The following is a 22,852-nucleotide window of genomic DNA, read 5'->3' as shown; positions in this document are numbered from 1 at the left end:
TTAAAATGATTTTTATGTGCATCAGTGACCCGAGAGTGGACGCTGAAGGTGGTGTATTCTGCTTGCTCTCTACTAGCTTTCTATGTTGCTGCTTCTTTTTCCTTTCTTACAAATAAGTTATCCACTTATTTATACAGTTATCCACTATATGCTCTCATGTCAGTGTTCCATCACGCTTAGAGTTTGCCTCACAAGTGGTAAGCCAAAGCTGATTGCTCCTTTACTACTAGTTCTCAGAGGAAAACAGTCTTGCTCCCACAGGCTCCAAGTCCTGGAGAAAGAAGCATACAAAGCTGAAATCCCTTTGCTTTTAAAGGACCAAAAAGTGTGAGCATGTCCTTAGCTTGTAATCACACGCCTAATGTCCAGGCATTCACCATTGGTTTTGCTGACTTCAGTGGGATTTAGCACACGGGCTAAGGATGTGCAGCGTGCTCTACTGAATCAGAACAGGCCAGAAAATGCCTACTGAAAACTTGATTTGTATGCAGCATGCACACAGAAGCCTAGAAAAAGCTCTGGAAAATTGGTTTACATGGTCTTTTCCAGTCTGTCATTCTGCAAGAGACAGATGTATGTTTTCTTGTCTCCAGTGGTCAGGATTTTTTGAATTTCAGTGATTAAATGAATGGATTCAGTCAACATTTTCAACCAAATGAGTATGGATGATTCAGCTCAACACCAGCTGGCTGGCCTTGTTTAGGTTTGCCAGCTGCAGACTGGACTCATTTGAACCTTTGAGTCTGAACTCTGCAAAGTTCCCACTGAGCTATAACCTGTAGTACTGCAGTGCAGTACATTACCGATGCAATCCTCTTCCTAGGGGGAAGGCAGAGGAGTTCTCTGCCCCTCTTAAAAGCAAAACAACCCCCTGTGTTTTGTTTTTGGCAGTGCTGTTTTTCTCTCAATTTCACAAGCTGTCCTAGAATGTGCAGATCCCAGCTAAGCTTGTCCCTGTGTGAATTTGCTGGTGGTGGGTGCCTTATCCAACTGCTTGAGTTTGCAGCTGATGCTGAACAGCTTTTCTGCTCTATGCAACTGAGTTTTGCATGGAGCTTATGTTTGCAGTACAGCAAGATGTTTCCTTAAATTTTTTTATTCCTCAGGTGAAATCTGCATGTGCATGTTTGTGAAGCATGAGAGAGGCTGGGTATTACATTTAGTGATTGAAATGGAAGCTTTAAAGGCATGTTAGGAAATCAAACTGAATGCAGATTGGGTATAGGGAAGTATTGGTCTGTTGTTTAGGGATGTGTCTGTGCATGTTTCTATACACAATATAGAGATCGTTTGTGATACTCTATTTAATATACTGTATTTACTACACTGGCTTTAAATATATTGTGGATGTGGAGAAGCATAGGGTGTCTATAGTGACTTAATATAAGTTCACTCCTCTGTGCTTTTTATCAGTTAAAGATGCTTTTGTTTTCTTTTGAAATTTCTGGTTTCCACTCTTAATCAGGCACAGATGTCTCCATATCTGTACGCATGCAGCACACTTACCCTGCACGTGTACACACATACCATGCACAGCACTTGTCTGCATCAGTAAATATTGGGGTGCTTGTATATGAGTATGTGTAAAGCTGGAAAGCTGGTGTTCATCTACTAGGGAGCACAACTGTAGGGATACCACTGACAGCCAAAGAGATCCTGGTTTTGGACATCACACCTCATGGAAAGAGCTGCCTCTTCCACCTGATCCTCAGTTCTTAGCAAATGTGAGTACCTGCATTTCTTTCTACACCCTCACTGGAAAAGTAAATAGGTTTCTAAGTATCAGCAGTTCCTCAACTTAAGGGCTTCCTAAAAGCAGCAACTATTTAAATCCACCTCAATAAATGAATGTGTTACGGGAGGGAGACTAGCTGGTTCTTGTGGTACATTCTTTTTCTTTGAAGGCGGAAGAAGTAAGAAATGCAAATGGAAGGGAGCTCAGAAGTTTCCACTACCTGAACAGGGGGTGCTGCAGCCAGGGAGGCTAAAGGCTTTTATCCAGAGAAGGATGGCTGGCTGGGAGCTATTCTCTGCAATGTTTCTGAAGCTGCTGCCCACTTGAACTGCAGCTGGAAACCTTGCGGCAATGCAATGTGCTGCGGTCCCCGCGGGACCGGCAGGAAGTCTTTGGAAATCAGCACTCCCCAGATGAGAATAACTCATTTGCTTGTGCCATGCCTGTCGGCTGGGGAGGTGTCCTCTGACTGGGGGAGCTGCCCAGCCACGCTTGTCTTCTGAAAGTGCATGGATGCACCCTACAGGAAACTTACCCTGACATCCCACACAATTTGGCTGAACAAAATGATCTTTGCCCTCTCCATACTTATTTATATTTTCAGTTGACTGCATAATCTGGCCCTCTAGAAAGTCCCTTCAGGAGGTCACACAGCTGAAATAATAGCTAATGAATTTTTTAAAATGATTTGGGACTTATTAAATATTTTGTTCTTCCTTCCCTTCCCTCAGTCCCTCATTGGAAAATATTCCTGGGTTATTCCACTGTAGCACTTCACCTTCCAGGGCAGGGCATATTGCAGAAATATCCTGATGTGTATAGGTCCTCCCTTCAGATACATCTTCAAGCATTTTAATGCTTCTACCAAAATAGGTAGGGCTGGAGTAAGAAAGCTAACTGAATTGTGCTGTGTCACAGCAGCTTCAGAGACTAAAGAGAGCTCCTGACTTTGATTTTCCTTCCAGAGATGTCTTTATTTTGCTCCCGTCCCTTCACTTGGTGGTTTCATCTCTGATTATGGAAAGGCCATAAATCTAAGGGATAGGAGTTTTCAACTTGTCTGGTTTAAAACCATACGAACTATTTCCATCTACCCTTTGTGAATGAAAGGAGACAAGTTTATTCTTTTTCAGTGGAGCTGTGCCTGAAGCAAGCTAGGCTCTGTCTGCAGAAATTGTAGGTTTCTGTCCATTTTGGAGGAACTGGCTCCCCTTTACATGCCTGCAAAGATCTTCCCCCGTGCAAAGGCTGTGGATGAGGTGCTTAGTTTCTGGGGACTCTCTGCCTGGTTAGGACATCACCTTTCATGACAACCAGCCAAGTCACCTTGTTGGCTGATGATTTCTCCCAGGCACAGAAGAACCGAAGGAATGCCTGCGGGCTGCCAGAGATCTCCAGTGTGAAAGGGCCCCTCGTGGTAGAGTGATGCCTGGTCAGACTCAGCTTCCCTTTGTGATCAGTCCCAGCCTGCCTGTTGCCTCTTCCCCAGTTTCAAAGGTCCCTTGCTTCCTCTGCTGTTGGTCTCTTGGGTTCCTTCTAGTTTGTTCCTCCTTCCTCCCCCTCAGCTCCCTTTGCTACCTCTGTGCTTTGCTCCATCACTTGCCTCTGCTGAGATGAGAGCATGGGAAACAATCCCATCCCTTGGTTCAGATTCTCTCAGTACTGTGTTGTCTTTTCTTGGTTTTGATCTCTCTGCTGTCTGTAAGGCTCAACTCCGTACCAGCAAAGGGGAGGGAGATGTGTGTGAGCATGTGTCCTCTTGGAAGTTCTCTTAAGGCTCCTCCTCACACAAGGCTTCAAAAGCATCACAAAATTCATTCTCCTCCTATGTAATCAGTGTGGCTTTGTCCTGCCTCAGAGGAAGCTGATGCTTAAATATCCTCTGCGTCCCTCCCACCACCAGGCATCACCTGTTATAGTTGTGCTGTAAAAAGGTTCATCTTCCCAAGATCCTATCCTACTTTTCAGCAGGGGCTGCAGCGTGGAGGAGGGTCCTGTGGTTTTCTATTTATAGCAAGTAAATTCCAGTGTGTTAAGACCTACAGCAAAGTGTGAGGAAAAGGAATAGATGAAGGTATAGAAACACATCTGAAAACACCTTCAAACTGGGGACACTCCTGTTTCAACATCTGTAATGCTAGCATCTTGGTATTTTCTGCTTTCCTTTCTGCACCAGAAACCTTCCTTGTTGTTGCATTGTCTAGCTTTAGCCCTGCTGTATTGGTATTGCATTAAAGCCCCAGGGAATTTTATTTATTTTTAAAAGAATGCTATTAACGGAGCATGTAATATCTTAATCAATATAGCATTTTTAATAGCAGGTGTTTCTTAGTCTTTGGACTTCAGATGGAAAAGCTTGAATACATGGTCTTTGAAGAGCTCCAAACTAGCAATAAAAGCTTCAAATGTGCTTTCTGAAATTCTGTCTTAGCTTATGTCTGATGTTGGGAGGCTGGCAGGGAATGGAGAGGAACCAGGAGCATAGGCTGTTGAGAGGCTGCAGAAACACAAGAGGTCTTTCACCACAGGGTGAAGAGAAATGCTCCAGGTATCAGCATGACTTTTAACAAAGAAATTCAGTCATGTATTCAACAGTGATTGTCACTGTTGCACAAATGAAGTGAGGAGGGTGATTCTGTGATCCCTGATCTAGGAAGACAAGGGAGAAAAGCAGGCAGTTCTCTCTCTGCCCTGTGTTTTGCATCTGTGTGCTGACCATAAAAATAAAAAAAGGGTGGCCCATCTCTGCAAGTTCTGTGGTGGCTCATGAACCACAGCACTGCTGATTTAAAGCATGCCTAAATATGTAAAGTCTGGTTTATGCTGCAAATGCTTGCTCATCAATTTTCCTTACAATCATTCCAACTGTTGGGACTCTAAAGCTCCCTTGCCTCCCTGCAAGTCACTTTGCATGGATTTTTAGCAATTCTACTTTAGCTGGAGACCTTGGGATGGCTCTGGCCCAAGTGAACTCCTCAAGATCCTTGTGCAGTATTCTCCTGGTGGTACCCTGAGATCAGCAGATGCTAGCTTTTCTCTCAACTCCCACTCAGTGCCTAAAATCCCAGGGAAAGCTCTCCTTCCGCTGCTACACCCTTTGCTTTGAAGACAAAAATAATTTAACAAGATCTAGAGTTTTTCTATGGTTCAGCTGCTTTCAAAAATCTGCAGGAGTTTCCAGTGTAGAGATAAGGACACCTCCATTCACAGCCTGCTCTGTCTTCAGTGCCAGCCTTCTGCAGAGCTTCCGTAACACTGAATCATGCATACCCTACCTGTGATAAAGCTAATTCTCACACAAATGCTTCTGTGTCTGCCTGTATGCAGGGCCTGCTTCCAAGTATGCACTGAGTGCTTGCTGAGCTATGCAGTGGAGATGTATTTTGCCTTCAGTTTGGTGCTTCCAGACTTCCCAGAACAGCAACCACACTGTTTGTGGATAAATTGTGTTTATAATAGCCATGTTGGATTTGTGCGGCTCTAAGGAGAGCTTGGATGTAAACAGCTCTGGTTGAACCTGAGTCCTCATATCAGCTTGAACAGGAGCAGGTTTTGAGCTGTGTTGGGTTTTTTTTAATTGTGCAACCTTCCTCTGCCAGTTTGGACATTTGTTGCTTTTGCAGTGTTGTGCTGGCTGGAGCAGTTCCCACAGAGCAGCACAGCCTGCTCTCTGTGCTCTCCTCATTATCTGCTCCCTGAATGTGTGTGCCTGTCTCTTTGCTTTTCATGTCTGCTGCTACTTTCTTTTTTTCCCCCTTTTCTTGCCTTGTTTATGTCACTTGTTTTGGGTTGTTGGTTTTTTTTTCTCTCTTGGTACTAGATCAATCCACTGATGCAGATTTTCCAGATTTATTTCTTTTCTGACTCTGGAGAGATGTTTTGTTCTCATTTGTTTGTTTTGCTGGCCAGAATACAAAAGGTTAAATAGTTTGGAGAACTTTATTCTGTATTTACTGTCGAGGTAGGTTTCTAAATCAACAGTAGGTCGTGTATTGGAGTGACTCACAGAGCTGCTTAACCTTTTTCCTTCCGTTTTGTCTCTCTCCAAATCTGAAGCACACATCTGCAATTTAGATTGCTGAAATGCGAAGCTGTGAAATGCATATAAATTGCTGTAGATGGGTTGCTCAGCCTGGCCCCAGTGCAGAGCCAGTTTCTATTTGGCAGCAGTCAGATCCCTCTGGGACATAAAAAGCACCTAAAAATACAGAGTAACGTGAGGATGTTCCGTGCCATGGGGGGACTACCAGCAAGGAGGATGGGCTGGTTGGGAAGCATGGGGCTGGGCAGAGTTAAAACCAGTCTGGTTTTGTGTGGATCTCTTATACTTGTAGGAAGGTCTTGTCTCATGGGGAGGTTGCAAAGTGGGCAGACAACAGGCACTCAAAGGAGAAGCATTAGCACTTGGATTTCAGGGAGGAAAATGGGACACCATCGACTGATCAAAACTGCATGGACAAGTTGGGTCAGATAAAGTAATAAGTTCATCCTGGCTCCTTCATTTCTGACACAGCAGAGATAAATGTCCCCAGGGTGGGCTATAGGTGCAAGGGCAGCAAAGTCTGCTGGACCACACAACATCAAATGCATGTGGTAACTAACAAGCTGCTGACCTAACCATTAGCCAAGAGACTGTGCTATAAGCTGTCCCAGTGAGGCACCTTGACTAGTGAAACAGAGCAGAGATAGCCCCAACATCCCACGGTCCTCAGAGAACAGATGTGCACAGTCCCCTCCAAAAGCAGCAGTACAAAACAAGCTGGAAATGAACAGTGCAGATGGAAGCAAGTGTGGAGGCTCCTTCAGCAACCATCATCTCTGCAGAGTATCCCAATTCGCTGTCCTGGAAAACACTCCATTTCCTAGCTGCCAAGTGTATGGGTACAGATCCCTGCTTTGTTCCTCAGCAAGAAAGCAGGGGTGAGACATCTCCACTCCTAAACTGCCATTAAAGCCCACAGTTCTTATACTCAGCAGCTTTTCTCAATTCTCTTCTAAGAAATTTACTGGATAGCCATGTATTGGGGTTTGTTCCTCTCATTTCCCTTGCCCAATATCTTGATTATGGTCCGGAAAGCTCTCCCTGCGCTCTTTTCAGGTGTATCTGCTTAAAATGCAGCTTTTGAGCCAGGGCTGCTGGCTCCACTGGGACACAGCTGGGTCTAGCCCTGTGCTGAAATGCTGCAGTGCAGAGAGCTCAGTGGGTACAGCACCTTGCTTGTTAGTGAGCACCTCAACCATAGAATTGTTTAGGCTGGAAATGACCTGTAAGATCATTGAGCTCAGCTTTTAACCCAACACTGCCCAGTCAAAACTAAACCCTTTCCCTCAGCACCACGTATACGTGTCTTTCAGCTCTCTGCAAGGAAGAATTTGGTGGTTTTGTTTGGTTTTTTAATGTCTCATCTAAACCTCCATGGGCACAACTTGAGACCAATTCCTCATGTCCTGTTACTTGGGAGAAGAGATAAACACTCACCTACCTATTGCCTCCTTTCAGGTAGTTGTAGAGAAGGTCTCCCCATGTCCTCCTCTTCTCCAGGCTAAACAAGCCCATCAGCCACTCATAAGACCTGTGCTCTAGATCCTTCAGAAGCTTTGTTGCCCTTCTATTGTTAAGCTCCAGCACCTCAGTGTCCTTCTTGTAGTGAAAGGTCTGAAACTGAACCCAGTATTCAAGGTGTGACCTCCCCAGCTCTGGGTGGAGGAAGATCACTTCCCTAGGTGATCGTCATATTTCAGAGAAGTTCAGCCTCTCAGTGACAAGGAGATACTTTCTGGCAGATACTTTCTGGGTACCAACAGCTGAGAGTGAAGCTTGTTTCATCCTGTGTCTGCACTGGGTTTGCTGCGTTCTGTTAGGGGTTTGTTACAGTGGTGGAACCTAATCCATTTAGTTTCTACTGCATATTACAAGCAGTGATGTGAAAACAATACTGAATAGTCACGGTGCAACCTGCTGCTCCTGGCTGTCAGCCCACAATACTTTCTGCAGCCATCTACAGGGTATCTTGCATCCACCATGCTGCAGGGTGGCATGCTGTGGTTACAGGATTAGGGCCTCCCTGCACAGAGGTCTGGGAGACTTGAGAGAAGTTTTTCTTGTGCTTAGACCACAAATTACCTTGCTCTTGAAGCCTGCCAATTCTATGAGGTTTTAGTTAATGAAAGGACTGCATGCATGACCTGCTTGGAGTAATCTTTTAAAATTTTGGTTGTTTATTGAAGTGGTTGTCTGTAAAGGAATGGAGTAAATCTGTATTTGTTTTGTCTGGAGCTAATCTACAAATCTCCTATTAAGATGAGGACAGTATATCTTTAATCATGTACATAGAAAAACACACTAGAGAAAGTCATAAGATCTGATTAAAAAACCAGATTTTCTATATAGAAGTACATTGGCACCTGCCTGGGCATCAGCTGGTTGATGCACGTGGAAGGTTATTTCCAAGAATCTCAGCCACAGCACTTTCAGTGCTGCCTGTCTGTGCCCACTGCATGGATCTGCCTAATGCTTTTGATTAGAACCTGCTGCACAGTGTCATTGAACACTGCTCAGAGCATCCCCCTTGCAAGGAAGAATGCTTCACCTTGAATTACATGGCTGCCAAAGCAGCAGGCAGCTGGGACTGCAATGGGTTGGAAGTACCTCTGATACTGTTTGGTGTTCTGACCCCAAATGAAATAACCTGGGACACTGCTGTCTTGGTGATCACTGCTGTGGGATGTGCTCAGTTTAAAATCCGTGTCTTCCTTCATTTGTGCAGTGAGGCAGCTCCTGGCTGCTCCCAGGTATGCCACATAACTCCCTGTTAGAGGTTCCTGAGGTGCGGCCCTTGGATGCACCCTCAAACCCAACATCTTCTTTAATACAGTGTATCCTGCCCTCTAGTGCCAGCAGATGCTGAGTCAGCAAGAGCCCAGGAGAGAGCTGTGCCTGTGACTTCTCACCTTTCTCCTTAAACAGGTCTCTCTGAGCATGGGAAGCTACTGATGATGGGGCTACTAGGACAGGGACACTAGCTAAGTAAGTTTGTGCTGAGTTTGGATATTTGTGCTACAGTGTGGGGATCGAGTACTTCAGTGTGGCTTTGGAGCAAGCACAGCTTCTTGGAGATGTTTTCAAGGAAAATAAGCTTCATTAAGGAAACAAGTATACCCATGGCAGGCTATGTGAAAGAAGGCTTTGGAGTTCAGAAGAGTGAGCTAAAAAATAAATCCTGAAGCCTTGGGGAGTGCTTGGCTGTCACACAGGGAACAGACAGAGCAGGGAAAACACCTGGAAACAGGTCTCTTGCTTTTCTCCTGAAGAAAAGAGGTTTCTCTCAGCCATGGCCTGGGACTCACAGGAATGTTCCTGGTGGGTGTCTGCTGTGAGCCAAGCACAGCCCATCAGTGCTTCTCAAAGCTCCTTCATGCTCATTACATCTCCCACCCTCCTGATGTGACTCTTCACTTTGCTATTTTTAAGACTGCCAGGCAAAAGCTTCAAGATTTGCAATAGGCAGGGGTGGGTTGGTGCTGGCTGCAGAGCCGTGCGTGCCTCCAGCCGGGCAGGATCACACCCGCCGGGGCTTTTGCACAATTTCCTGGGTTATTTCAAGCTGTTGGGAAGGTCCAGCCGCAGGAGAGCTGCTGGGGCCGTGAATGGGGGGGGCAGGCGGCCTTTTTGTATGCCAGTGAGGCTGCAGAAAATGGAAAAAACAGTTTTGTGTAAACCACTCTCCTCTTGCTCTGTCCCCTCATCTTGGATCAGAGAAGTCGGAGATTGGGGAAACGGTGGTGGTGGTGGGGGAACCCCAACCTGAGAGGTCACCCATAGTTTTCCTCTGATGCACGGTGGAGTGGAGTGCTGGCGTAGCTGTTAGGGTGGGTTTGTTTCTTTAAGGTGTCTCCCAGTGGGACCATCAGCAAAATGTGATGTGGCAGCTATGGTAACTCCTCTTGGCTTTCAGCACAGCTCTCACTGATCACACAACTTGCTAGTGAAGAAGGTACAGCTGTCCAGGCCTTGGCAGGGTTCCCCACCCTCTGCTTGCTGCCAAATGCTGTTTTTCTTCTTTCTTTCTTTCTTTTTAAAAAAAAATTATTTGGTTTCCTAAGAAAATGAAAATGGGAGGAACAGCCTCAGCTGCCTCTCAGCTCCATCTGATGCTTCCTGGATCTAATGGGGAAAAGCCTGATGGGGCTACATCCCAGTGTGACGCTGCGTTGTTGGCAGCCAGGGAGGTCCAGAGGCCAAATTTGAGGGCTCCTGTCCTGCTGTGTGATGCTGGGGCTAGAGGGGGACTGGGGTTAAACACTGGGGTTCCAGCTGAAACTGTGTTCAAGGCTGGCTTGTTTTTCCCAGTGTGGGCATCCTCATGCATGGCCAGCTCACATGCACACCTGCAAGAAGCGAACCAGCTGGATCTGTTGAGCTTGGCTGCAGGCAAAAGCCCTGTTGCAAAACTAGGCAAACAACTTCCCTGAGTCACCTTCCCGATTGTGTCACAGCTCCAGATGCCTCAGTGGTTGAATTTGCACCTATGAAGTACAATGGAATAGCTCAAAATTCACCACTGCCCTGAACAGTCCCAGAAACTAAATCACTCCAAAGCTTTAGGCATTGAGTCACAGCCTGGACTCACTGTAAGAGGTCCAGGAATCTTTTTTTCCTTGTCATCTCCTTCTTTGCATCCACTATGGCAGTGTTAACCCTTGCTTATCAAAGCATATTTGAGCTGTGCTGGCCTTGGCCCATGACAAAAAGACTCTGTCTAGCTCCAATGTGTGATTGACGCTACCCCATCCCCAGGAGCTTGCCTCATGCTTGTGCCCATACTGCCACATGGTCTCTAAGGCTTGTCTGCCCCAGGGATTTCTGCCAGCCCCAGGGAATAAATTGGTGGTGTCAATGGCACAGCCAAACACTCTTTGCATGGTAGGGTGCAGTTTGGAGGACCTATTAAAGATCCAGTAGTAGGATGGGTTTGTACTGAAAGTACCCACCATAGGGTGCAGCAGCTTGCACGGACAAGCTGCATGGTTGCATGCAATGGGAAAGCTTGCATGGAATTGCTTCCCTTGGGGTTCTCCAAGCTTCTTCACCAGGCTGGATCTGCTGGTTTGGCATGGCAGAAGCAAACCAAAAAGCCCTTTATTTTGAAATATTTTGACTATGTGTACAATTTTAAGGATGTGCCTGAAATAAGAGCTGAAAGGCAGACTGATCAGTGAGGTGGATGTGTAATTTGAGGAAGGAACCTGTGGATTTTCTGTCTGAAAAGAGGGTTTATATTTTAAAATAATTCACATGCTACTAGAGCTCTGAGAGCTTTTGTAGTAGTGGCTAAATGAAAGACTAAGGATGGTGCTGCATAAGTAAGGTACATTGCAACTGATTTGCGCAGGGGGTGAAATTAGGGCAGTAGGAAATAGCACTGAACACACTATAAACAGGAAGTCTATTTTCTGTAGAAGCAGGGATGACTGGGCACATCTAAAATGGACCGTGGTACTTACGAAAACTTTTCTAATTGCAGCAGAATAATATATTTGAGAACAACAAACCAGTAGCAATAAAGGGAAATGCATTTGAAGTCTGTCACTTTTTAAGCTATTTCTCTTTCATTCTAACATAATTCACAGCTAAGTAGTACCTACAGCCATGTCTGTTTTCCTTTGAAACCTCAACTACTTTAAAATATTTACCCTTTACCACCCACTGAGAGTGAAGGTACAGCCTGACTTACAAAATAACAGCACTTAAAAGTATAATTTTCAGGTTAACTCAGTCCTACTGAAAATGTGTGTGTTTTTAGTTCACAATTCTCTGCTGAAAATGCCCTGGACCTCCAGGCACATGTCATTGGCCAGGAGCTACCTGTAATTGTATTTTGGAATGATGAGATCTTTTTATGGGCCTCTCCACCACTAATTCCCCTGGCATGAACATGTAATGTACTGCTGAGTTGCTCCTCTGTTCTCAGTAAGTCATGGCAAGGATTGGTCACTGGGTTGTTAGTTTTCAATGTCTCCAAGGGGATCCCTGGAAGGTGATTCCCCGCTTTCCCTTGCTCTTGGGGAATAAACTGCTGCTTGAATAGTTGAAAACTTGATACTCTGAACAACCTTTCTGCACCAAAACTCAAGTGTAAGTTCATAATTTCTCTAGAGAGGAGGTGGTGAGAAAGTAGATGCTCAGCTGCTCTCCAGCTCTCATCCAATAGCAATCTTTTGTCAGACCCATAGGGCGTAAAAGAGAGATTTAATTATTTATTATTATTTTTTTTAGTGCTAGTAATAGAAGGAGTATGTTAAACAGCCTTTCTTGCAGCAAAGGATGAAAAACCTCTTGCAAAAATATCTGGTTGTTTCACTGCATAAAATCCTGACAAGCTGGAAGAGAGCTTTGAACGCAGAGGTTGCAGGATCATGCCAGAAGCATCACATTTGCAGTTAAAGGCAGCGAAAAGGACTCGCTGATATTAGAAATTTTCTGAGCTGATCAGGCAAAATAATGAATTTCTTTAACAGATGCAGAAGAGCCATCTTGTCTAATGTGTGAAAAATACACATTAACATGGCCTATGCAAGGATTTTTTTATTATTATTTTAAAGACAGTATTATCTCATTTGGCCTGGCTTTACTGTGCAGGTTTATGTTCAGGTATCTTACTGGGAAGTAGTAACAATTCTCTGGTAATCTCAGAGGCACTACTATAGCTGAAAACTCTGGTTCCATGTAGATGCTTTTGAGTGGGCTTAACCCCCGACGCCCACCTTGTGTCATGGCACCCACTGATGCCTGAAGCGCCACAGTCTGCCGGGTAAGCTTGCCTGTGGGTTTGGAGGGAAGTAAGGCTTAAGCTCACAAGAACTGGAATAGGGTGTCTGTGGGATATGGTTTGGTGTACGTAGCATTGGAGGTGGTGCTGGTCATCCTGGGTAGGAAGGACAAGGAGTAGCAGGTGCTCAGTTTCAGCCCATCAAAAAATGTTTCCCCCCTGCCATCCTAATTGCTTTGATTAATGGTTTTATTGTGTCCCACATGCTTTTGTCTGGGCAGCCCCACTGTGTCCATAGCAATTCTAGTATGAGGATGTATCACTCACATCCAACAATGTGCTTCTGCCCCTGTGCCTGGCATCTCCAAGCAACCATGAGTTCTAGGGCTCCTGCTGGACCAGACCATGTGTGCAGCTCAGCCTGCTGCAGCTCCTTCCCCCAGGGACTTTGCTCTGAATACCCAAGTAGGAGCTTACAGCTTTTTCTTAAATGGGCAACACTTCTGTAAGTGCCATTACATCTGCCACCTTTTGGCAGTGGTATGCAGCAGGCACGCTGGGATGGGGCTGCTCAGATGTCGGAATGAAAGCAGGGAAATGCACTTCACTGCTTTTCTTTCAACAATGAGACGCCATTTCATTGCTTCACTGTCCTGAGCACGTTCAGCCTAGGTTTTCTGTGCTGTTGGACAAGCATCAGTGAGGCCATGGCAGGGAGATGTTGGGGTGCTGCAGTGGTCCCCAGGCATGCTTTCGGCAGGGGATTAAAGTCCTTTACTGTTCTTGACTGAAGATAAACCACCCTGCTACCTATTGTAAATTGCATGCTGGGACATACCTGCCTGTTTGCCTTTCTCCTGGGCTGTTTGGATTTTTTAACATCCCGTGATTGTCTGAGCTTCCTTTCTTGGACAGGCATTTCTTTAAATGAGCCATATTACCCAGCAAGATTTCATCACAATACACACAAAACATGCTGTAAGGGTCATTCTTAAATGTGCTCTTGTGTTTGTCTGAGGTCCTTCTGGCAAATTAATGTTGTTAAGGAGCTTAGTGTTGGGGATGCTGGATGTGAATACATTGAGAAATCCCCCAGACATGTAAAATACTGCTTCTTGACTCTCCCTGGATCCACCAGACCTTACTGGATTTTCCAAGCTGAATCAGTGGATTTTTAAATTTATTTTTTTTAACAGGGGTCTCAGCACAGCAGTGATTCCCCCCTCCCCACCCTCCCCCCCCCCCCCCCCCCCCCCCCCCCCATCTCTCTTAGCTGAGCAATTTGGTTTATTTATTTTTATGTATAAACATGTAATTTTTAAAGGAGAGCTGAACAGCTTGATTTGAAGCATAATCACATAAATTACTGCACAATGATTTTTGGTGGCTAAACTAATCCAAAGGCTAATTCTTACATTTTAAAGAGCATGTTTGGCAGGCCTAATATCTCTTAAGGAAATGGTAAAGCTTCTTGGGGATGACAGTTAACAAGGCAAGACTATCTTATTAGGAATTCAATTAAAGCTAGTAGATTCTTACTGTATCTTTTCCAGTAAATATATATCAAACTGAACCAGTATACAACTGGCTCTTCTCCCCTCTCCCCTTATTCCCCCAAGCCATGGTTATAGAATCATAGAACTGCCTTGTTGGGAAAGACCATTGAAAGAATAAAGGTTAAATATTAAAGAGGAGAAGTTGGGAGGAAAAGCAGGGACTACAGCTCACTGTACAGTGCAGGGCACAAGGCTTATTTTCGTTTTGAAGTCTGATAACTTTTGCAAGTAGTGTGAGAACTGGGTCTGCCTAATTCCCATCCCTTGCCGATATGCAAAAGGCAAAAACATTCCCAGATCGGATGAAGGCTCACACGCAAAGACCCTGGGAGAGGTCTGGGGATGTCTGGCTGCCCCATTACCAGGAAGACCCTGGCCCAAGCAGGATGAAAGTCTGTGCTCTGACAAACACCCATTGGCTGCTGGTTTGGGAAAGTATCTGGGCAGCCTTTCCTGGGTACAATTCAGAGCTTTAGATTAAAATGTCCCTTTCTCCCAAAAGGCTCAGACCTTGGGGAGGGCTGTCCAGAGAAATTAGGGATCAGATGACCTCTTTGAAACTCTGTTAGCAATAGGGTTTCACAGTTGTCATTGCTTATTTAATATTTTTATGGGAGTGGTATTAAAATCCTCCCTGTTGCAATTTCACCCTCCTCTAAAAAGATCCTCCTGTCTCCAGGTTCCCAATGCTACTTTCCATGATGTGACAGCGCTTTTTTGGAGGAGAAAGGCTGGTTGATTTTGCTGTTGTTGTTTTGGTTTGGTTTTAGTTTTGGCTTTAGCTTTTATTTGTTTCCCCCAGGGAAAACCGTCATTACTGCTAAATGCTGAAAGCCTCAGACTCTAAGGGTGATGGCTGATTTTACCGGTCAACCCCCCAAAGAAAGCCCTGCTTTAATGCTGGAGAAGAAGCGCATCCCAAAGAGCTACCAGAGCCGCCCCCATCTCTGCCTTATGCATCCATCCACATTCATGCAGGGAAAATAGAAGTGCCAGCAGTGCCAGGGAGGTTGAGCAGAGCCTTACAAAATGCTCAGCTGAGAGAGTGCTTACTGGCGAAGAGCCTCTTCGATGCTTAACTATCTGCTCTTCCCAGGAGAACGAGAAGGGCATTGCAAAAATTGGTCCTGATGACACAGTTGTGCCCCGGAATGGATTAAGTGGACCAGCTGCAGTATGAAAGTGGTTAAAGAGATGGTATGAGGTTAAGGGCTACCTTGCTTTGATTTATTGACTGACAGTTATTTGTGTATGATTAGTTGTTGCTGAGTGGTCATCTTCTACAACTACAAATAAAATTAAATTGCTTAGAAACTTCTCCCTTCCTTTCCAGAAGATATTTCTGCTGTTTTTAATTCTTGAGAACTAATCATCAATTAACATGAGACTAGTAGTATTCAGTTGGAGAATTTCTTGGTTTTCCTCACTTCCAAATTTGCCTTGTAAACCAAAAAATGATTATGCATAGCACTCCAAGTCACTTAGAGGGACCCACGGAGATTTCTGTTGGGGTTGTTGGCTAGCAAGAAGGAGCCGACTGAGGATCTGTCCCACTGCATTATTTTTTTTTTTTTTTTTTTGTGGAGCAGCACTATATTTTAGGCAACTTTTTCTCTCCTTCCCTCTCTTCAAAGCTTGCAGGTGGGGGAAGCTATGTGAAATGTGTGTTTTCCCCAACTAACGTCTGTAATTCCCTGTTTTTATGTCAAGCGCGCTTTGCGCTCAGGGTTGTTGGTAGTGTTCCCTTACTGGTTCACAGTCTCATCAAACCGTTCCTACAGTTCCACAGCAAGGCATAAATTCTGGAGAATTCAGGCTTTGAGATTTCAAAGTCATGCTGAAGCACATGGAGATGATTCTCAGAACTATAACTATAAAAATAATTATATTGCTAGGGGGAAAGAGTGACAAGAAATGTCCCCAAAAGAGGTTTCAGCGGTGGTTACAGAGTCTGTCCTGACTCTGTAGAGGCTGCTGTGATCTCCAAGGCTAATTTATCACTGCTACTTGTAACTATGAATTATGCCTGAAAAGGCACTGAGAGAAGGAACGTGAAGGGAGATTGCAAAGGAGGAGCACTGCAGTCTTCCCCTTTGTTTTAATGAAGATGCTTAATATGCTCTTAAAAGCAGAGCTACTCTCTACAGAAGATTGGTGTGAAAATGACTGATTTGGAGACAAATTAGCTGAAATATATGCTTTGACTGTTCTATTAATGACCCTTCAGTGCACATCTCTCCCAACAGGACTTTTACCACATCCCTGGCTCTAGCAGACTAAGTAGAAACATACTTCTGCTGCTCTTCTAAGTGGTCCTTCAGTTTTGAGCCAACGTTTTCCCTCCACCATGCATGTCTCTGCTTCTTTTTTATGATCAGCAGTCAGTTGATATGCACCTAGCCCAGGGCAGATTTGTCTTTTGCATGTCTCCTCCTCTGGAACATTTTCCTTGTGTTCTCTCTTTCAAAGGTCTCTGAGCCTGAGCGTTTTCTGGCTGACTGTAGTGTATTTGGTGTCCGCTGTGTAACAGATTTATTCTTTCAAAAGGCAAGACATGAACATAAACAGAAGACCCAAAATGCATTTTGCTGGGCTTTTAAATGCACTAAGATGAAAACCCCCTGCTACAAGCCTATTAATGTAAATACCAAACTTTACAATCCTTCCTGTCAAGGAAACATATTTACATTTTTCTAAAGATGCGTATAAAAAATAGGGCTTTAGGGACCAAAAGGGCTTAGTTCCAGTGTCACAACACCCTCAGTTAACTGCACTGCTCTCATATAGTGTAGAATTAGGGCCAGTAGAGATAACATCTGTTTGCTTCTTTAGGGACAAAATGAAATAGGATGCTAGCATTTTTATACTGGAAACAGCCCTGGAAGTCTGGAGGGGCAATGGGAAGAGCACTGTGTATCACAAGCACACATTGCATGCGCCTTCATTGGCACAAAGAAAGATGGGAAAGGTGTTATTAGTGCTACTGCCAGCCCAAGATGGGTGAAAGGCTCATCCCAAGCCCTCCTGCAGAGAATGGGAAGAGGGTTGCTGGCAGACTGGTCCTACTGAGATGCATTTTCTTCTATACTTTGCTGATACTCCTGACTTTCTGGCTGGACAGGATTGTCCCTACCTAACAGAATAACAGGGAATGTATTTTCTTTCCTCCTGAACTTTTTTTGATGTTTGGAGCAATGTGAACATTTAGAAGGGAAAAGTAGAAAGCAGCTAAAAGGGAAGGAGCACAGGTGCTGACGATGAGGATGGGGAGATCTTTTGAAAGGGAGGCTCAGCTTTACACCTCTACTGAAACATCCTGTTGCACTCATAGAATTGCCAAGCCATGCCTGTTTCTCTTTAAACTGTGAGATTGAGTTGTCTGTAATTACGCAGAGCAGAAGAGGAAAAAGTCTGATGGCCAAAGGAGCAAGCAGCAATGACCTGCTGGTGTTCACAGAGGCCAGGTGACATTTTACCAGTTCTCAAGGCTCTGATTTTCTAATCATAAAGCTCCTCTGACTTTTAGTTTTTGCGTACAAAGGGGAATGACCATTGCTCAGAGCAGAAAACCTTTCCTTGCCTATCTCCCCGTAAACCCAGGGAAACGGGAGGACGACCATGGCAATCCAGCCTGAACGGAGCTCAGCCCTTCATGCTCACCCAATGTTTGCTGCTCTTGCTGCTGCCTAGGAAAGGCAGGAGCTGATCCCAAATTCAGATAGCTATTTCTAAAGGTTTGTTGTGTTGTTTCATTTTGTGGTGGTTTTTTTTCCATCAAGGCTGCAGAGACTGTTCCACTGTTAGGCACAAAATCTTTTCTGGCCATGACAGACGCATGCAGAAGTCAGTGTCATGCCATGCAGCTAAGTTTGCCTGTTTTTGAGACTTTCTCTAGGATCATGTCAATTTATTTTTTTGCTGTTAGCACATGTAATTTTTGTCACCATAAATGATAGAATTTGACACCGCACCACACCAGGCCATTTGTCAACAATGTTTTCAACAGTTCAACCGCACGCGTGTGCATGCACACACAGGCACAGAGAGGAGAGATGGGGGGGGGGGGGGGGGGAAGGCCACTTTCCTCTCTAAAACATGCAAACATGAAGCAAAGGATCATTTCTAACCACCAGGCTGGAAGCTGGGTTACAGCAAAGGTGCTGAACACCGATTCGCTCCCAAACAAACCCAAAATGCGCTGGGGTTTGGCTCTCCGTGGTGGTTTTTCGTACAGCCCGTAACGTCGCCTACAATTCCTTTTGGGTAGGGACAATCTGAACATCTGCATATAACATCTGTCTTGACAGAGCCATGCTAATAATTCAACTGACAGTGATCTTTAAATTTAAAAAGAAAAAAGCAAGTTCTGCTGCTAAAGTACCGCCTGGTAGAGAGGAATGGTTGTACATTAGATAACAGTTATAAAAACATCATTGGCTGATGGCAGACCATCATTTGGGAACCAGCAGAATAAATGCATTGTTCCATCCCAGCACTTTACTATTCAGCCAATCTAAACTGCTGAAGAAATATGTGTTCAGGACATTTTACATCTGTTTTTTGACAAGAAGCCTGGGGTTTTGCGTGTGGGTTATGTCGGTTTGGGGTTGTTATTTTTATTTTATTTTAATTCTATTCACTGCAGCTCTTACAGCCTGATTAGCATGGGGGGGGGGGGGGGGCACTCTGTTTTATAAACGGAGGGTTTAGCCTTTTAAAAGGCAACTTGACTTCATTTTTTTGTTTTGTTTTAGTTTGGGTTGGTTTTTTTTTGTTGTTGTTGAAATCGGGGCACAGCATGCAAAAAACAGTAACGCTAGCAATAGCCATAAAACCCACCACTGCAGCACTACCTATTTAAACAAACAGGCAGCCGGTACAATGGGTAGAGAAGCCTGGTTTTTGAACGGCCTAACGTTTTGGGGGGCTCCCACAGTAAGCATGTGGCAACCTTAATCACAGCACCAAAATGCAAACTGTTTCAGGATGCAAGAGAAGCATTTACTTGAAGTGCTTTCTAAAACGGTTTTAAGTTTGCATTTTACAGTGCTGGTAGGTCCTAGTCCAACGCTTTTGGGCTTTTTTTAAACAAGGTAGTGCAGTTGCATTAAGGGTTTTGTTTTGTTTGTTTGTTTGTTTGTTTGTTTTAGATGGGCCATTTATTGTTGCTAAAACAAAACAAAGATGGATTTGTCTCTTTAAAAAAGCCTGGCCAATGAGCTGGGATAAGCTTCCTTTTCGTCTTTAAGGAGCTGATTCTCTGCATGATGAAATTATTCCATTTTATATCAGGCGTGAAGTTATGAGGAGGGGGCAAATTTCCCTTTTGAGCATTTGCTTGGCGAAATGGGTTCCCAGGCTCTGCTTTATGTACTGAGCCCCAGAGAGTGACTGGCTGTACGCAAACTCTGGCTGACACAATGCAGAGCTGCTCTGTTAATTAGCTTGAGATGAGGGTGTTATTAAGGGACTTTTTTTCCCCCCTCCCCTCCTTTCTTACTTTTCATTCCTTCTTCCCTGAATATTACAAAAGCAACTTAAAAGGAAGTAGTTTTCATCTAATAGAAAATGGTAAGGAAGAGTTCAGCAATGACAATAGATAAAAAACTGCATCTAACACCAGCCTTCGCTTTACTGGCCCTTTGGGGAAGGGAAACCGAACAAATATGAAAATTTGGCGAAGTTTCTTCTATCTTTGTTTGCTTTTTATTGTGTGAGGGGGAAGGGGCACAGCCCAGGGCTGCAGCCAACATCTGCTGCTTGTTTCTTTTAAAACAAATGCAACCTGGGGCGAACTTGTCGCCGAATCCCTGATGTGGTCCTGCTGACCTCCTGGTCCCCCCTGGCTGGAAGAGGATGTGACCACCCCAGGAGCCAATGGCTCGGCATTGGGGTTTTGGGTGCAGGCACCCGTGGAGCGGAGCAGCAGCTGTTTTGGATCCTCTTGTCAGCCTGTTGTACTGATTGCCTTTCCCTCTCTTCAAACCCTTCCCTGAAGCAGCGCTTTCTGGCAAATCTCATGCAACAATGGTCTCCCCCTGTCCCTCATCAACCAGTTCTCAGGTCTCCCCTCTCGGCTCCCCTATCTCCACAGAGCAAACCCTTACAGATTTATTTATTAAATGGGGCATATCTGGTTTTTTGCCTGCTTGGAAGGTTCTTTTTTTAATTTTCACATGCATGCAGGGAGCCAGACACATCTGTACTTCCCACCGCACTGCTGGGTCCGTTGCTTCATACCCCTTGCCCAGCAGCATCCCCACATCCCACCGAGCTGTGCTACCTCTCCTCAAACAGGACCCCTGGCAAAGCCAGGCTCACAAAGGAAGCCACGGGAGCCCCATCCCACAGCCAAATGGACACAGAGCATCATCTACAAGAAGAGAAATCAGTACCTACCCCTTCGGCAGCTGGATTCGCCTGCTCCGGGCGGTGGCTAGTGGGAGGCCGACATGGACCACGCTCCCTCCATCCTCCATACAGAGAAGGCATAACTCAGCCTCTCATGAGCCACGTAACTGCAGCTCGTCATCTTACTGTCCATCTCGTCGCTCTGTAGCACCTGGTAGAGGAAGTCTATATACCGTGCAGCCAGCTTGAGCGTCTGGATTTTACTGAGTTTGTCAGAGGGCAACGTGGGGATGATTTTCCTCAAGGCAGCAAAAGCTTCATTGAGCGACTGAGTCCTCTGTCTCTCTCTGACATTGGCCAGGATCCTCTGGCTCTGTAGTTCTTCATAAGATTGGGAGCTGGGACTGGACTTTTTCCCCCTCTTCCCTGGGTTGGGGCTGCCATCTTCGCTGGACTTCTTACTGTATCTTCTCTTCCTGCCAAATCTCTTTGGCTGCCTTTCCAGCTCCTCTTCACTGGTCCCCAAGCTATCCACAGGGGAAACAGGAGAACTGGAGCTTTCTTCCATGCTTTCTGCAAGAAGGGGAGGGGAAGAGACTTTCCCCCCCTCCTTATGTAATGTGAGTGTGTGTGTGTCTTAAATGTGCTTTAAATTCCTGAGACAGATCCTTTGGAAAAACAGGAGGACTTTTTTTTTTTTTCTTTCTTTCTTTTTTCCTTTTTTTTTTTTTTTTTTTTGCTGACCAAACGTTTTCCAGGTTGCTTGAAGGGCTCTTATTTCAAGGACCGGGGTTGTGCAAAAAATTGAGGTCTTGGAGAGAGGAAGTTATTCTAACTTTTTGGAAACTTTAGCTGAGCTCAGTTGCTAAATAGTTGTCAGAAGTGAGGGAGGTGCGGGGCTCCCTTCTGATTGGCCAGCCAGGTCAGTGGGAGGAAAGCTTTTCCCCTGCTAAACTTTCACAGTTTTATGTTACACTTAACTAAAATCTTGGGAATGCACCTCGAATAAAAGATAGCCGGTGACCACTGTTGCCACCCCCCTAGATGCTGAATTTGCAGCACCCCTCCAGGGTAACCCCCCTGCCAGGGTTTTTGGGGGTGCTGCTCTGCTTGCTGAATGCTTGCAGGCTTGCCCATGCTGCTCTGAGTCCCACTCCCAGCTCCATGGCCAGCAGTAGCTCACCCAAACCAGGGTGCAGGGCACACAAGCCTTTGCACACATAAATTCTCCATTTTTGAAAAATGGTGCCTGAATTTTCACCCCCTGATACTGGGGTTCTTGTAACCCCCTGTTACCCCTTTGCAAGATGCCCCTTGCAGTACCCTGCTCCCAAACTCCCACCTTGTGCATATGGGATAGGGATCTGCAATCCAGTCCTATGGGGCGACCTGAGGGTGGCAGAAGTCCCTGGGGTATGTGAGCTGTGGAAGGGTGGAGACTGTTCTAGTGGAGCCCAAAATATGGATCTTTTGGAAAGCAGCTAACAGTTTGTAGAAAATCTCATGGAGAGTACCTCCGAGAGGCAATGCTGACCGTGCAGCCCATCTGCCTGCCATTTTTCTCCCCACTTTTATTCCTCTCTGTTAAATACTAAATAGTACATTCTGGGGAAGCAAGACTTGAGCTAGGTGGGAGGATGCCTCTTCCTTCAGCATATCCTACTGCTGAAATTGTGGTATCCCAGTGCATAAAAGTGTGGTAGCAGCTCCAGAGTTTCTGAAGTGTCAAACAGAAGACAACGGATCTAATTTTCCTCTCCAACACACCAGGGAAAATGTGGGAAAACTTTGCTTGCTTCTGTGGAGCTAAGGCAGAATAAAATCAGATTTGGACCTCTGATTTCAGTTGCAGCCCAAATTGCAGGAACAGATGCATTCCTGAGCAGCAAAGATCATGTTTGCTGTATGGAGCAGGAAAATAAAATGAAACATTAATAATAATTTATAAAAGGCAGCTTGTAAAAATATTGATGTTGTATCAGAACAATTAGTTTAGAGTGGGTTTCTTTGCTAAGTTTTCCAGTAGGTATCAACGCTCATTAATGGAAAAAATAATGTCTGGTTTGATTGGAAAGTGTTCCTTGGTAGGAGAAGGAATTTTGGTTTGCCCGGGGCTGACTCCTCTACTGGTAGGTAATGTTTATAGTGGAAAGACTTCCCCAGGCAGTCCCTGGGGAGAGCCTGTGTTTGCTTTCAAAAGGAAAGGTTTTCAGGTGCAGCACAGAAGTCGGAAAGCGAGGCAGTTCAGCAAATAGATTTTTAATCCAATTTAAGACCCCAGTGAGTCAGACAGGACGGGTACCTCTGCTGCCTGCACCCCGATGCAGGTTTCCGGAAGGGCTTGTGCTGGTAGATGGGACCAAGGTTTGGCAATTGCTTTGCACATGCAACCTAAAGGTCCATGCGTACAGGGGACTGAGATAAAGTCTATCAGACCCAAA

At 45.2% G+C, this 22,852-nt stretch overlaps 1 protein-coding gene across 1 annotated transcript in view; it reads right to left on the bottom strand.

Annotated features, from left to right (window-relative positions):
* TWIST2 (twist family bHLH transcription factor 2) overlaps positions 1-21,104 on the bottom strand; it is a 39,870-nt gene extending 18,766 nt beyond the window's left edge. The window contains exon 1 of the mRNA XM_009900453.2: positions 20,460-21,104. Coding sequence (XP_009898755.1) covers positions 20,497-20,979 — 483 coding nt within the window. The 5' untranslated portion in view covers positions 20,980-21,104 and the 3' untranslated portion in view covers positions 20,460-20,496. The remainder of the gene's footprint in view (positions 1-20,459) is intronic.
* Between the last annotated feature and the right edge of the window lie 1,748 nt (positions 21,105-22,852).

Source organism: Dryobates pubescens, chromosome 2 (genome assembly GCF_014839835.1).
Source record: "Dryobates pubescens isolate bDryPub1 chromosome 2, bDryPub1.pri, whole genome shotgun sequence".
Classification (NCBI taxonomy): domain Eukaryota; kingdom Metazoa; phylum Chordata; class Aves; order Piciformes; family Picidae; genus Dryobates; species Dryobates pubescens.
The sequence above is the reverse complement of the archived record's forward strand: the minus strand, read 5'-3'. Positions and strand labels throughout refer to the sequence as shown.